Consider the following 15,719-nt stretch of genomic DNA (forward strand, 5'->3'; position numbering starts at 1 on the left):
TGCTTTTCCACTGTGGGTAGATTGCACATGTAATGCAATTTGATTGTGATTTACGATATCCATGGAAATGTCTTCTTTCTTGTGATGATATTTCATTCACATTACTGTTCAAATAAGCAAAAATAAATAAATATTGAAACTGAACTGCATAACAAGTAGACCAAGTGCATCTAATGAAGTGCTTGTGAGGGTAATTATCCAACTATTTCAGAAATCACATGAGATCATTTACAAAATAATAATAATAATAATAATAATAATAATAATAATAATAATAACACGAGGAAAAGGCATCCTGTATCTATTGCTTGCCTGTATAAAGGTATGCATGAAGCTCCAGGTTTATAGATTTACCAGATGTAGCTAAATTATATAAATAATGCTTGTCATTGTCTTGATTATTATTTATTTCTTAGCAGACGCCCTTATCCAGGGCGACTTACAATTGTAACAAGATATCACATTATACATTATTTCACATTATACAGAAATCACATTATTTTTACATACAATTCCCCATTTATACAGTTGGGTTTTTACTGGAGCAATCTAGGTAAAGTACCTTGCTCAAGGGTACAACAGCAGTGTCCCCCACTGGGGATTGAACCCACAACCCTCCGGTCAGGAGTCCAGAGCCCTAACCACTACTCCACACTGCTGCCCTATTGACACGCACACGCACACACGCGCACACGCACGCACACGCACTCACACACATATATATGTAGAATAAATAAATTGTTACCGAACAGATTCCCCAGTGCTGTAGCATGCTGAAAAAAAAAAACACCTTGATCAAAGGGAAGCCGCTATCCAACCACCCTTGTATTGAGGAGACTAAACTGCAGTTCTTTGTTTCTCCCAGCAGGGGGGCGATAATGCCTCGGTGTTGGAGGTATTTTAACCCCTTCAATTTTCACTTTCAGTTCTAGATTTCTTCAATGGTGACATAAATGGGACAAAAACATTGGAAAACCTGCTACATGCAGCACACACTTTTGTGACGCGATTGAAAATGTATCCCTGACATGTATTCTGTGATGTGTAAAAGATGCATCTCCCTGACACAAGTCTGTTTCAGTCACGATGGGACCACAGGACGACAGACTTTGATAGAGGGCTGATAAGAGGTGCTTGGTTGGCAGATGCTTCCTTTTTCAAATAGGCACAAATTACTACTGAGGCTTTTTCACAAGGAACAGTCTCTAAAGTGATGTGACTCTCTCTATGTACGGGCCATTCTGACTTGACTGCAGATTTCCACCCCCAATACAACACAACCTGAAGGAATTAGAGGCTGATAATCATTGAGGAATGGTCCCGTATCCCTCCAGCACAATTTAAAAAGCACCTTGCAGAATCGCTACCTGCCACGTCCAATCAGTGCCGTGCTGGCTGCCCATGGAGGCCCTACACCATATTGACACTGCTATGGCAGGTGTTTCCATTTTTTTTTTACAAATAATGAAAAATATTTTTCAGTAAACAGATTAATTTAAAATACAAAATAAATGACCCAGACAATGAAGTGTAAATCATGTATGTTTAATGTGATTTGTCCTGATTTGTTTACAGCTAATATACAGTTTTATATTTTCATTTATTGCAGATTTCTTATATCATCTATTCCGTATTTATAACACATTATAAATGCTGTTACTACCCTGTCTTACTGTATTACTTCAATTTGGTGTCGCTGTGTTTATTTTAAATTGATCAAGATGACTGCAGCGCTTAAGAGTGCAGCCTTTATACGAGGGTGATCTTTATTAATACGATTTTCAAACGCTGTCGATATTTTATTCCATGACTCATGACATTTTAGAAGTCAGCCGGCTGCTTATTTTCTGTAATACGGTCGCCTACCTGTATGTAGCAGCATGTGTGGCTATGACAGTTACCGAGAGCCTATTAGGTGGGAGTTGAAAGGTCAGGGGAGTACTGTACCAGCGAATCAGGAGTGTGTATTGCTTGTTAAGGGGCAGGACAATGCTGGTGTGGCTGTGGAGTCCACGAGTGTGACGTAGATGTTCTTCTGCCCAAAAAATCACCTCAAAATATCAGTTTGATTTCTGTAAAAACTACAATATATCCTACTCGATTATTTTTTTCTCACTGTGACTTGCGTGTTTGTAATTTCTCTGCAAGAGAAATCGATACTAAATCTCCTCATAGATAGTAAGCACATTGTTTCTATTTGTACGGGAATTACAATTGAATTAAAAACCACCTATAGGATCTTCAGAAGCACTGCTGTTCTGGAAGCAGTTTATCTGGGATTTTTTTTCAGAACTGTACTACCATTAAATAAAACGTGTTTACTATGTGTGTGTACATTAGTTTGTAATTGACGTGCTGGATTGAGGGGGTGTTGCTGTACAGTCAGTGTTGTGTGTTTATTTGTTCACTGTGTGTGTGTGCATTAGTTTGTAATTGACGTGCTGGATTGAGGGGGTGTTGCTGTACAGTCAGTGTTGTGTGTTTATTTGTTCACTGTGTGTGTGTGCATTAGTTTGTAATTGACGTGCTGGATTGAGGGCGTGTTGCTGTACAGTCAGTGTTGTGTGTTTATTTGTTCACTGTGTGTGTGTACATTAGTTTGTAATTGACGTGCTGGATTGAGGGGGTGTTGCTGTACAGTCAGTGTTGTGTGTTTATTTGTTCACTGTGTGTGTGTGTGCATTAGTTTGTAATTGACGTGCTGGATTGAGGGGGTGTTGCTGTACAGTCAGTGTTGTGTGTTTATTTGTTTACTGTGTGTGTGTACATTAGTTTGTAATGTACGTGCTGGATTGAGGGGGTGTTGCTGTACAGTCAGTGTTGTGTGTTTATTTGTTCACTGTGTGTGTGCATTAGTTTGTAATTGACGTGCTGGATTGAGGGGGTGTTGCTGTACAGTCAGTGTTGTCTGTTTATTTGTTCACTGTGTGTGTGTACATTAGTTTGTAATTGACGTGCTGGATTGAGGGGGTGTTGCTGTACAGTCAGTGTTGTGTGTTTATTTGTTCACTGTGTGTGTGTGCATTAGTTTGTAATTGACGTGCTGGATTGAGGGCGTGTTGCTGTACAGTCAGTGTTGTGTGTTTATTTGTTCACTGTGTGTGTGTACATTAGTTTGTAATTGACGTGCTGGATTGAGGGGGTGTTGCTGTACAGTCAGTGTTGTGTGTTTATTTGTTCACTGTGTGTGTGTACATTAGTTTGTAATTGACGTGCTGGATTGAGGGGGTGTTGCTGTACAGTCAGTGTTGTGTGTTTATTTGTTTACTGTGTGTGTGTGCATTAGTTTGTAATGTACGTGCTGGATTGAGGGGGTGTTGCTGTACAGTCAGTGTTGTGTGTTTATTTGTTCACTGTGTGTGTGTGCATTAGTTTGTAATTGACGTGCTGGATTGAGGGGGTGTTGCTGTACAGTCAGTGTTGTGTGTTTATTTGTTCACTGTGTGTGTGTGCATTAGTTTGTAATTGACGTGCTGGATTGAGGGGGTGTTGCTGTACAGTCAGTGTTGTGTGTTTATTTGTTCACTGTGTGTGTGTGCATTAGTTTGTAATGTACGTGCTGGATTGAGGGGGTGTTGCTGTACAGTCAGTGTTGTGTATTTATTTGTTCACTGTGTGTGTGTACATTAGTTTGTAATGTACGTGCTGGATTGAGGGGGTGTTGCTGTACAGTCAGTGTTGTGTGTTTATTTGTTCACTGTGTGTGTGTGCATTAGTTTGTAATGTACGTGCTGGATTGAGGGGGTGTTGCTGTACAGTCAGTGTTGTGTGTTTATTTGTTCACTGTGTGTGTACATTAGTTTGTAATGTACGTGCTGGATTGAGGGGGTGTTGCTGTACAGTCAGTGTTGTGTGTTTATTTGTTCACTGTGTGTGTGTGCATTAGTTTGTAATTGACGTGCTGGATTGAGGGGGTGTTGCTGTACAGTCAGTGTTGTGTGTTTATTTGTTCACTGTGTGTGTGTGCATTAGTTTGTAATGTACGTGCTGGATTGAGGGGGTGTTGCTGTACAGTCAGTGTTGTGTGTTTATTTGTTCACTGTGTGTGTGTGCATTAGTCACTGTGTGTGTGTGCATTAGTTTGTAATGTACGTGCTGGATTGAGGGGGTGTTGCTGTACAGTCAGTGTTGTGTGTTTATTTGTTCACTGTGTGTGTGCATTAGTTTGTAATTGATGTGCTGGATTGAGGGGGTGTTGCTGTACAGTCAGTATTGTGTGTTTATTTGTTCACTGTGTGTGTGTTCATTAGTTTGTAATTGACGTGCTGGATTGAGGGGGTGTTGCTGTACAGTCAGTGTTGTGTGTTTATTTGTTCACTGTGTGTGTGTTCATTAGTTTGTAATGTACGTGCTGGATTGAGGGGGTGTTGCTGTACAGTCAGTGTTGTGTGTTTATTTGTTCACTGTGTGTGTGTTCATTAGTTTGTAATTGACGTGCTGGATTGAGGGGGTGTTGCTGTACAGTCAGTGTTGTGTGTTTATTTGTTTACTGTGTGTGTTTTTGTTTGTAGGGGGACGCAAAAATACCCTAACGTTTCTTTATTGACAGCGGGGTTTATTCAAGGGGGCCTCTATTATAAAGCTGATACATGACTGCAGCATCAATACGAGGACGTCTTTCATTCGAGGGCGGCTCTAATTTGAAGTAATACGGTATTTTGTTTTTCTGTGATGAGTATCACAGTGAACATGCACATTGAAATGTGCACATGTATTCTTACATATCACTAATCATTGAAAACACACATTTAAAATGAAATCTAAAGAAATATACTATACAATAAAATAATCAGACAAACTTTCTTTTCCCTAAAAAACAAATTCAATATGCAATTTATCAAGTAAATTCTGTACTTTATGCTTGTGACATGTAAAAATTCTGGAACAAAGTCCTTAATTCCAAATCTCCAGTATACTGGACTGCATTTGTTTTGTTGAAAAAAATACTAAATCCCAACATTGAGACATTATTTATATTCTTGTAGCATCAGCAGGTTCTTAGAAAAAGATCAATGTATGAAAGTAGAAAAAATATTGAAGGTAATATTTAAAAACGTAATCTGTTTGCATTGTCGGCCAAGGCGCTTCGCTGCTGTAAGTCTCCATTTCCACCTTCCTTTGATTGATTAACGCAAACGCCTTCTGGTAAACAGCGCATCAATAGAAAGCCTAGGTGTGCAGCAGCTACAGGTAGTGGACAAAAAAATGGAAACCCCTGGGTAAATGAGGGACACCAAGTATATTGAAAGCAAGGGCTTCCACACAGGTGTGGCACATGCGTTAATTAAGCAAATAACATCCCAGCATGCTTAGGGTCATGTATAAAAATGCTGGACAGGACAGGTTGCCTAGAATTCTGGCTAGCATGGCTGCAAGAGGAGACCTCAGTGACTTTGAAAGAGGGGTGATTGTCGGGGGTGCGTTTGGGAGGAGCTTCAGTGACCAAGACAGCTCAACTTGCTGATGTTTCATTAGCAACGGTGTCTAAGGTGATGTGGGCATGGAACTGCGAGGGAATGACATCATCAGCAAAGGGCAACAGCAGGCGGAAGCGCATACTTCAGGATCGTGATATCCGTGCGTTCATTCCAAGCGCAAAGGCAGAACAGGCGAGCAACTGCAGATCAATTGACTTCAAATTTCAACCTGGGGCGCAAGCAGCCAGTTTCATCAAAAACGGTCCGCTGAGAACTCCACAGAGCGGGATACCATAGTGGCCCAACGCCCTATTAAGTGACTTTACATTGGGGTTTCCATTTTTTGTCCACTACCTGTTTCTGCACATACTGGCTGCCGTCCTGCTGATCTGTGCAATGCAAATCTCAAAAGAAAAATATCCAGTGTACTGCATGCTTGTAATGAGGAGGATAAGCATTATTTTACTCTTACAACACACTAGAAAAGTGACCACCACAAACCTGGTTCTAAACAAACCAACAACATTGTAGTACAGTCAGACATGGGGTCAAATGCATTTAAATACAAATGCCTTCATGTATTTGAAATTCTGAATTTGCTCGAAGCAAATGTGATGCATTTACTACCAAACGAAATACAAATATGTGACAAACACCAAATGCATTTCAAATACTCTTCCATACAATACTTCTAAACTGATTGAGCTCTGAATTACTTCATTGAACCCTCAATTAAAAGTAATAATTGGCCTTTCAATAGCTTTTCAATTATTTGTAGCTCTTAAATGGCTAGATAATAAACATTTACTTTTCAAAAGTGGAGTCCTTCAGTTTGTATCTTTCAGGTCGATAAACTTTGCTTGCAGCAATACTGAAAAGTCTCTACTTTTATTATTATTATTAATTATTACTATTATTATTATTAGTAGTAGTAGTAGTCGTAGTATTGAACAGTATTTAAATGCACTTGAAATGTTTTTGAAGCTTTCCCATGATTTGAAATGCAAATGCTTGTATTTCAGAATGCAAATATCAAGTCAAATGCAAATAGTTCAACAGTTTGCATTTAAATTTGCATTTGACCCCAAGTCTGAGTACAGCACCTCCTCGCTATGATGCCCTTTATTATTACCAGGGATGCTAGAAATCCGTTTGCATTGGAATGACACAGAAAAACACGGAATGTGCATTTTACACAGCATAGGTCAGAGGATCACAAAATATATAAAAACTCTGTCATTGAATACGAGAGCACGCCAGATCAGGCTTCGTGCAGAACCAGATGTCATGTTGCAATGAGAATGTGACATCACACTGTTCTGCATATAGATCTTATAATAGAAACTTATTCCAGCTACAGAAAGTTCAAACGAACAGAAATAAGCTTGCGTTTACATTGATCTTAACAAACATCCTCATCATTTCAACACGACGCTCACTTCAAGGGTTTGCATTCGCTCTTCTCCATTTCATGGCAGGGGAGCTAAAAGAAAAAAAACATTAGGTTACCTCTGTAGAAAATAATGATGACTGTTATTGAAAGGGTTACTCTTGGATTGTGTTTCTGGTTTTTGTTGCAACCACCAAGCTATTAATCTGTTAGTTTACTGCTCTAAGTATTTGCTTATTAGAAAAACAAAAAGTGAACACTTTTGCTCAGGGACTTTACAATGTTTACAACAAGTAAACTGTATCTTCAATAAATAGACAGTGCTTCATTTAAATCATCAAATGAAAAATATACCCCCCAAAAATGTCTCTTACAACCTTTTTCAAATGGCCACATAATTGAGCAATTAAGAGCTGCAGTTGGAATGGAATGCAGAACCTGGAGGACTGGAATTGAAGAGCCTTGCTGTACAGTGTGATGTAATTAAACTGTGAGGTTTCAAAATAAATCAACAATTACCTCTGAGAGAAGACTTAGAGCTCCGTCTTCCCATCTGTACAAAAATTGAGAAAAAGGAAAGGCAATGAAAAACAAATACCTGACTGCCAGTACTAGTGTCTAAATGCAACTCATTTCAAATATATATAAAAGGTGTATTCACAAAATGACATACTGCTGCAGGTTACTGTTTCTCAGTCATTACTGCTTGTACATTTTTTTAATTATTTGGAATCCATTTTTACCCCCTGATAATGGCCAATTGTTTTTAAGATCTCACCGCATCAACCCACGCAGTGACTCGGGAGAGGCAAAGACAAGCACACTCAAGCGTCCTCCGAAACGTGCCCCACCAAACCAGCTACTTCCTCTCACACTGCAAGCCGACAGTGAAGCCAAACAGACCCATCACATCAGATCTGGCTACAACACAGCTAGCTTGCAGGCGCATGGCCACCCACAGGAGTTGCTGGTGCGTGATGAGACAGGGATTACTTGACTCGAACCCTCCCCGCCCAGGCAGCGCTTGGCCAATCGTGCACCATCAAGTCAGCTGGGTAATCCTTGCCTGACTCTGCCAGGTGCCTGTGAGTCAGCTGTGCTGTCCCCTGCGTAGTCCTCCAACGCGATGGGTCTGGTGACTTAGCTGTGGGCTTGCAGTGAAAAAAGAGGCTGGCTTGACATGCACATTTCAGAGGACGCTTGAGTGTGCTTGTCTTCACCTTTCCCCAGTCACTGCGTGGGGTTGCAATGGTGAGACAGGGTCTTAAAAACCACTGGATATTCAAACTGGGGAGAAAAACAGGGGTAAGAAGAATTGACGATTGCAAATAAATAATAATTAAATAAATAATAAATACACACGTACTTTTGAGGAAGTTGCGTATTGCTTTTTCTATCCCTCCTTCTTGGACAGTGCAGATGTACTGCTGGTGAAGATCGCTAGTTTTCAGGACAGACATCACTTTGTACACTTCACCCTCTTTCTCTGCTGGTGCTGTTTCTGACTGGTCAGTCAGATTCTCTCCTTTCTCATTGGTCCACTGGACCTTCGGCTCACGATACCAGCCAGTAGAATTACAGGTAAAAGTGCTGGTCACGGAGTCGAAATACACTGTGGGATACTCAGGCTCTGATTGGATGAGAGGAAGAGGATATGGTTTTTTAGCAATAAACAAATCATGAAAATGTGCAAATGTAGGTCATCATCATTTTTTTATATATATTTTGAAATATAATGGTGTAATTATATACTATTGCTTCAGCTATATCAGTGGTTTTCTGCTCTACCCCTGCCCTGCTGTTTTTTGTTCCAACATACTTTTTAAATCTCTGCTTAGCAAAGGAAGTTGATTCTTTTTACCCTTATCATTGAGTTAACAAACAATGTCAACTGATCTCACCTGATTCTTTTTGAACCTGCACTAATCACCAAATCCAGCTTACTAACTTCCACTGCTTTAGTTAGTTTCCAGTAGTGTTACTAGTTTGTTTTCTTTCCCCGCTAATTTAAACAATGTTTCTTTTTATCCAGTATGCAGTTAAGGCTTAACTATGAATTAATGAAGGTTTAAAGGGAGGGAGAGAGCTGAAAATGAAGGGGTCTGGGGTTATCATATCTACCTGTAGTATAAAGACTCACCTGGTATAAACAGGTTGACAGTTTCGTCATATTTCCTGGAGCGAGTGGCGACAGTGCAGTGATAGGAGCCCTGGTCTGTATATTGAACGTCTTTGAGGAGCAGCGACATGTCTCCTTTGTCAAGCCCGTCCTCTCTGACCTCTGCTCTGGGATCTCCAGGTACACCTCGCTTTCCCCTTTTTACACCCGGGACAGCCTGAAGACCAGATATACATCAATCGGGTTTTAAATGACTTCTCTAAAACACTGTTTCTAGGAGCCCCACAAATGATATCACAGTAGTTTAGATTGTACAGACAGTCAAACCTGCTCATGTGCCCTGCTCCTTTATTTACAGACCACCTGGTCTAAGTGACCTCTTTAAATTTCTCCCAGTGATATCTGTGCTTTCATTTACCTGGATTAAGAGACCGTCTGTCTAACACGACCAGTGACATCAATTCTCTTACCCAACAATGGACTCAACCTGTATTAATAGTAATCAAAGTAATGTAATCAATAAACAAACTATTAAAACAACAGCGCTTTCTTGTAAAGGGAAAGGTGAGGAAAACGAAAGGTCTTCCTCATCCTAGATAACAGAATTAAAGTTACTGAAGTTGGAAAGTGATAGGTCTGGTGGCTTCGCTGTGGGCTTACAGTGTGATATAAAGACGCTGGCTTGACAGCGCATGTTCTGGAGGACGCTTGGACGTGTGCTTGTCTTCACCTCTCCCGAGTCATTTGCAGGGGTTACAGCGGTGAGACAGGGGCTTAAAAACAATTGGATATTTCAAATTGGAAGAAAAACTGGTGTAAAAATAATTGTAAAAAAAAACTGACAAGAAAGACAAGACGTATTTGCTCTGATTTCTGTTCTTGATGTTTGAAGTCGCCGCTAAATCAGAAACACATTGGCAGTAATAACAAGCAAACGAGTCCCATAGCTTTGCTTAATTGCCACATATTAACAAATAAAATAACCCAGAAGCAGTCATTTTTAATGAAAACCTAGATGATCTGGTAGGGGCTGTGTTTCTTCAGTTAGTCATATTGTTATCAAGTAACATGACGATGTACACAGAATAAAAAAGAAATACGTGAGAGAATGAATGCATGTTACCACTATTGTGTTACTATGTAGAGTAATAACAAACATGCTGGAGAAATTCACTGCTCACGTGTGATAAATACTTATTGTATTTGCTTGGTATTTATCACCTGTGAACCAGTTTAAAAGATGTAGAAATGAAGCAGAGATATGGGACTCTTTGGCTTGTTATTACTGTCAATTTGTTGCTGATTTCACAGAGACTTCAAACATTAGGTTCATTCCAGGCTGGAGTCAGGTTGAAAGCAGTGTGCAGAATCCCTGCAGGAGTATTAGGTGGGGTAGTACAGTAGAATGCTGTTTCACCTGAGCAACAACGTCATTTCCTTTCTTCCAGGTGACAGCAACGACATCCTGGGGACTGACGCCTTCCAGACGACAGCTGAAGGTGACATCACTGTAGGGTTTCTCTTGCAAATCCCGAACACAACGCAATCCAGACTCTAATGAGAATAGAAAAGAAGCATCAACAGGTAATTCAGTTATCTTATTATCTTATTAATTGATTTATTAACTGTGAGAAAAGTTACAGTAAATCAAGTAACAAATAGTTTATTAACTGTTAACAGACTAGTAACTAATGTTTATTAATATATTTACTATTCGTTAATAGTTAATAAGCGCCCCTCAAAATAAAGCATGACCCATCGATCCAACAAGACACTTGTTAAAATGTTGTGCTTTCATTTTCTTCATTCTGCTTTGAAAGCAAAGTGAAACGAAATAACACCCCAACCACGACTCCCCACCCCAACCATGACTCCGCACCCCAACCACGACTCCCCACCCCAACCACGACTCCACACCCCAACCACGACTCCACACCCCAACCACGACTCCACACTGCTTATTCATACTGAAGAGACAGATGCAGTACATACCCACTGCACCATACAGCAAGAACACAAGACACAGTTGGAAGAGTGACATCATCTAAAAACAGAAAAAAAAATGAAATTTGAAAGCAAAATATTTGGCATAAGCATCAGTGCTTTTAATCCAGCCACTTCCTAATTAACCTGGCCAAGTGTAAATTGTGATTTCATCCCTTACAAAAAAGGTTTGGTTTTAGAAATATATCTGAAATATTGCTGTTATATTGCAACAAACCAAAATTCCCCAGGTAGCAACAGGTTGCAGGTAGCCTTGCTGTGATCCAATTCTAAGTTAACAGAGAGGCTGCAAAGAAGATTTTGTGGTTTGCTGCAATATAAACAGCAATGTTCCAGATATATATTTTTTGTAAGGGATATAATAAGCTGTGTTCCCTTCCTGTTTACAGCCAGAAACTTGAATATACTTTAGTTTGAAAATCATTTCAATGTGATTTCCAGAAGCAATTGTAAATGAAAAGAGGCTCTTATACAGGAGCACTCCATAATTTAATATGAGAATAATACAATACACACAGCTGAATCTCTTAATATTTATTTATTAGCAGTGACGACCAGAATTACCCATTTATACAGTTGGGTTTTTTTACTGGAGCAATCCTTGCTCAAGGGTACAGCAGCAGGGTGTCCCCCACCTGGGATTGAACCCACAACCCTCTGATCAAGAGCCAAAGCCCTGACCACTACTCCACACTGCAGCTATTTATCAGCCTGCCTTGGGGGAGAAGGGTCCTCAGATATGTGAAATCCACAGATAAACGAGGTGTGGTTAAATATGAGGAGAATGTATCAAAAATGAAGAAAACAGTAATGTAAACCAAAAGAATATTTATTATATATATATTTTTTTCAGTTCACAACTCAGAACTCTCAGTCAGCAGCCACCTGGCTTACTCTATTGTAGTTGCTCCTCGTATTAAGGCTGGTTTATACTTCTCTCGCAGACAAAAGCCGAACGTCAGCTGCAGACACTTTTACGGGTGAGCCAGAAGGACTGAAGCCCCTCCGAGCTGACGCAGCAAAGTGGTCGTAGCTGTCGGTCATACTTTCAGCCAGTCTGCGTTACTGTCGACTTGTGACTACGATTGCCAACAGGCTCCACAATCCCGCGACGCTTTGAGACGGGATTTTAAAATTGCCCGTCTCATGAATGAAGTGAATGTGTAAATTGGCTTTATATATTTATTTTTAGCAGCAAACAAATAAAACTGTAGCCTATCTAAGCACCAATATTCATTATAGCAAAGGTTCATTTACACTTCAATTCCATTCATTTTAGAGGCAAGTTTAAAATCCTGGTTCATGTTTACTGGGTTCCTCATAAACTCGCTCTATCTCGCTTCACTGGCTTGTGAAAATCAAAAAATTGAACTGCGTTGTTTTACTGAGTATATTATTTTTTTGCTTGTGTGTTTGAGAACGTGTGGCGCCCTCCGGATAACTGAAGTCACAGATAAACAAACCTGCCCAGTTCAGTTCTTCCTAGCAACCAATGATGCAAGAAAGGACCTGCTGTATCTTAAACGTGATTGGAGGATTTGTATATATGACTGTTTGCTTGTCTAACCTTCAGGATGTACCACTACCGGTTACAAACCTGTACAACTCTGTTTCCCCTGGCAACAGGCGACGCAAGGACTTTTCTTAAACGTGATTGGAAGGTGTTTTATATATATATATATATATTTATGCTGAGTAGAGGGAGGACTCTTGTGTGTGGAGAGAATTAAACGCAATATTGAGGCCTAATGTCCCAATTCTCTATACAAACCAACACAACCTACAGAATAGCCAACATAATTCTATAGAATTTCAATCGACTAGACTACAAGTATTTAAATTATAACCTATAGGTTATAGAAGGGCTTTTGACGTCTAAAAAATAATGTGAAAACGTAAAAATATATTAATGCGGAAATTAGTGCAACAATAGATTTAACGAAAATACAAATATAAAGACGTGAAAAGTTGAAAAAAAGAACTTTATATTATATTATCTAACGCCTGGGTTCTCAGCTCAAACCGGGACATTCCTAAAACAATGTAATTCGTGCTTTGGTTAATTTTCAGCAAATAAAAAACGAGTTCCCGGATTACAGGGGTGTGTTTTTAAAGATACTTTTAAAATGTAGGCTGAATACAATAGACAGAATACAAAATATATCTCGTTAGTTACAAACATTGGCTATTAAAAATGTAATGTCTGGAGGTTATACATGATGAAATATAGGCTTACAATTTAAGATGCAGCCTACACCAATTCAGTTATTAAAAACTGCGCTTATCCCTCCTTCAGAATATTTACATGCTGTATATCATCTCTGTTGTAATTTATTTTATCAGGTGTGCTGTAACTGGGAAAGACATTCAGGGTTCAACAACTCAACTACTGCGACACTAAAGTCGGCTCTTCCGTGTTTGTTCTCCATAGCCTTCTTTGTTTAAAATGTAACCATTTTTGTTTATTGATCATCATACAACATTAACACACTTTAAGTCTAAATCTACAATAGAAATAAGTTATATGTGGTTTTGTTTTTACCTTTAGTACGGGTTTATCTTCGCCGCGTCTTGTAATTGTACCTGTGTCGTTCCCAGTAATGATGAGGCACGCCGCGTTTCTGATAAGAGAAAGTGAAAGTTTAAGAATGATAAATGTATCACACCCAATGACGATGTAGGATAATTAAACGAGAGCATTGCCAAAAATAATTAAGGTCATTTGGAGTTTAGTAAACCTAAACTGTGTCTCTAAATTGTAGGGGAATGAGAACTAATTGGCTAATCAAAGGAAAATAAATATTTTTGTAAGAATTGATGCAGCTATTCAACTTTTAATACTGTAATAATTGTTAGTAAAAACAAACAAACAAAATCTTATTTGGTTAAAAAAACAGCAGTATGACCAGTATTATTGAGATCATGATAATTGAAATACGAATTATTGGTGTTTAGGGTTTGGTTCATTTATAAAGTCACCTGTTCGTATTGCAGTTGGTTTTCGGGATTGGTGTGCAGTAGTGGATTGGGTTGTTTCGGGGTCTTGTATTCGATAAGCTTTATTGACAGCTAAATGTGTTGAGAGACAGGGAAGTGTTTATCAGCTAGCTGCAGTAATACAAATAAAAATGATACATTGTAAAACGTCTGCGTCCAGCTCATTTATTCAAATAATATTCGAATAATTTACACCGCGTCCGTATTTTGCATGTTGATGATTTAGAAGGTGCACTTGATTCAACTTACACTAGTATCTGAACATTAATAGGCCTGAGCATGTTTTAAATGTTTCTAATTTATCAAATCATTATGCCATTTAACTAAACTCACAGATTAGTTTTGACATTCCAGAAGACACCACGGCCTACTAGGACTGGAGTTCGGCACCCCTGGAGTAAAAGTTTTGACAGCTGCTACAAAAACCAGAAGACACCAGACAGGTAGCTGGCTCTTCTGATTGTTAGAGAAAGCTAACTGTGGTTATAATGAGAACCATGCAACTATGAACAGAGCAGAAGAGTGAGAACACAATCACATGTAATCTTATAAGAAAACATACAGGTTAATGCATGAATATTACACACTACAAGATAGCTGATAACAAGAGATTTGTATGATTGCGCTATTATTATTGTATGATTGGCGAGTTATGGATAGTTTCCATCTGTTATGTTCACAAAACCCTGTGCATTTCTGAACACTGATGCACTGCCAGATTACACCAGCAGGGGGCAGCATTACTGTACATTGAATTCGCAACAGTAGAATTCCAATCCTTGGTAAAGGCTTCGCTTTACACCAGGGGTAGGAAACCCGCGCCACAGACACTTTTGTTGTTTGTTTTACCCAAGCCCCTTAATAAATTAATTGATTCAATGATTGTCTTAATTGGTCAGAATTCCCATTTGTTCCAGGTATTTAGCAAATAATGATTAGAAGATACCTACAAACCCTGCAGGATTGTGGCACTCCAGGACCAGGGATGCCTACCCCTGGCTTACACCCTCAACTTAAGTATTTTCAAATGAAAATATCAACAGATCCTTTTTGTACCATTTGTCAAAAAGGTGAAATAGATTCTACATTCCTTGTGCACTGGGAGTGCTCCGTTTTGTGTAATTTCTGGGAACGTGTGGCTATCGTAAAATTAAATAAAAATAACAAAATTCTGTGTTCTGAAAAAAGGACACTATTTCCAAGATTCTACTGTAAAAAAAAGATTTTTTGTGAATGTTTGTTTACAGGCATAGTCAAATACAGCCAAAAAACACCTGGTCCTGGGGGAGCATCCCACTGAAACGCCTGGTCCTGGGGGAGCATCCCACTGAAACGCCTGGTCCTGGGGGAGCATCCCACTGAAACGCCTGGTCCTGGGGAGCATCCCACTGAAACGCCTGGTCCTGGGGGCGCATCCCACTGAAACGCCTGGGGGAGCATCCCACTGAAACGTCTGGTCCTGGGGGAGCATCCCACTGAAACACCTGGTCCTGGGGGCGCATCCCACTGAAACGCCTGGGGGAGCATCCCACTGAAACGCCTGGGGGAGCATCCCACTGAAACGCCTGGTCCTGGGTGAGCATCCCACTGAAACGCCTGGTCCTGAAGGGTTCTCAATATGTAATTAGTGTAACGGTCACGTCAATCACACAATGTATGATTGACGTCTAAACTAGCCTATAGGATTTGTTCAGTATGGAATCCAGGAAGTTATATTTCAGATTGTACTTTGATCTCATCAACTCATGATGGCTACAGCACTTAGGGCATGCAAGGAGCAAGGAGCACATTT

The 15,719-nt window shown here is 39.7% G+C and overlaps 1 protein-coding gene across 1 annotated transcript; it reads right to left on the reverse strand.

Moving 5' to 3' along the window:
- Positions 1 to 1,529: 1,529 nt before the first annotated feature.
- On the reverse strand, positions 1,530 to 13,964 carry LOC131696641 (butyrophilin-like protein 1). Its single transcript, XM_059016559.1, has 8 exons — positions 13,910 to 13,964; positions 13,473 to 13,551; positions 10,919 to 10,970; positions 10,344 to 10,480; positions 8,948 to 9,143; positions 8,174 to 8,437; positions 7,327 to 7,360; positions 1,530 to 6,900 (listed from the first exon to the last, which is right to left on the reverse strand). Exons 3-7 carry the CDS (start codon positions 10,968 to 10,970, stop codon positions 7,341 to 7,343), a joined length of 669 nt encoding a protein of 222 aa, XP_058872542.1. The 5' UTR covers positions 13,473 to 13,551; positions 13,910 to 13,964; the 3' UTR covers positions 1,530 to 6,900; positions 7,327 to 7,340.
- Positions 13,965 to 15,719: the final 1,755 nt, after the last annotated feature.

Source organism: Acipenser ruthenus, chromosome 53 (assembly GCF_902713425.1).
Source record: "Acipenser ruthenus chromosome 53, fAciRut3.2 maternal haplotype, whole genome shotgun sequence".
Taxonomy (NCBI): Eukaryota; Metazoa; Chordata; class Actinopteri; order Acipenseriformes; family Acipenseridae; genus Acipenser; species Acipenser ruthenus.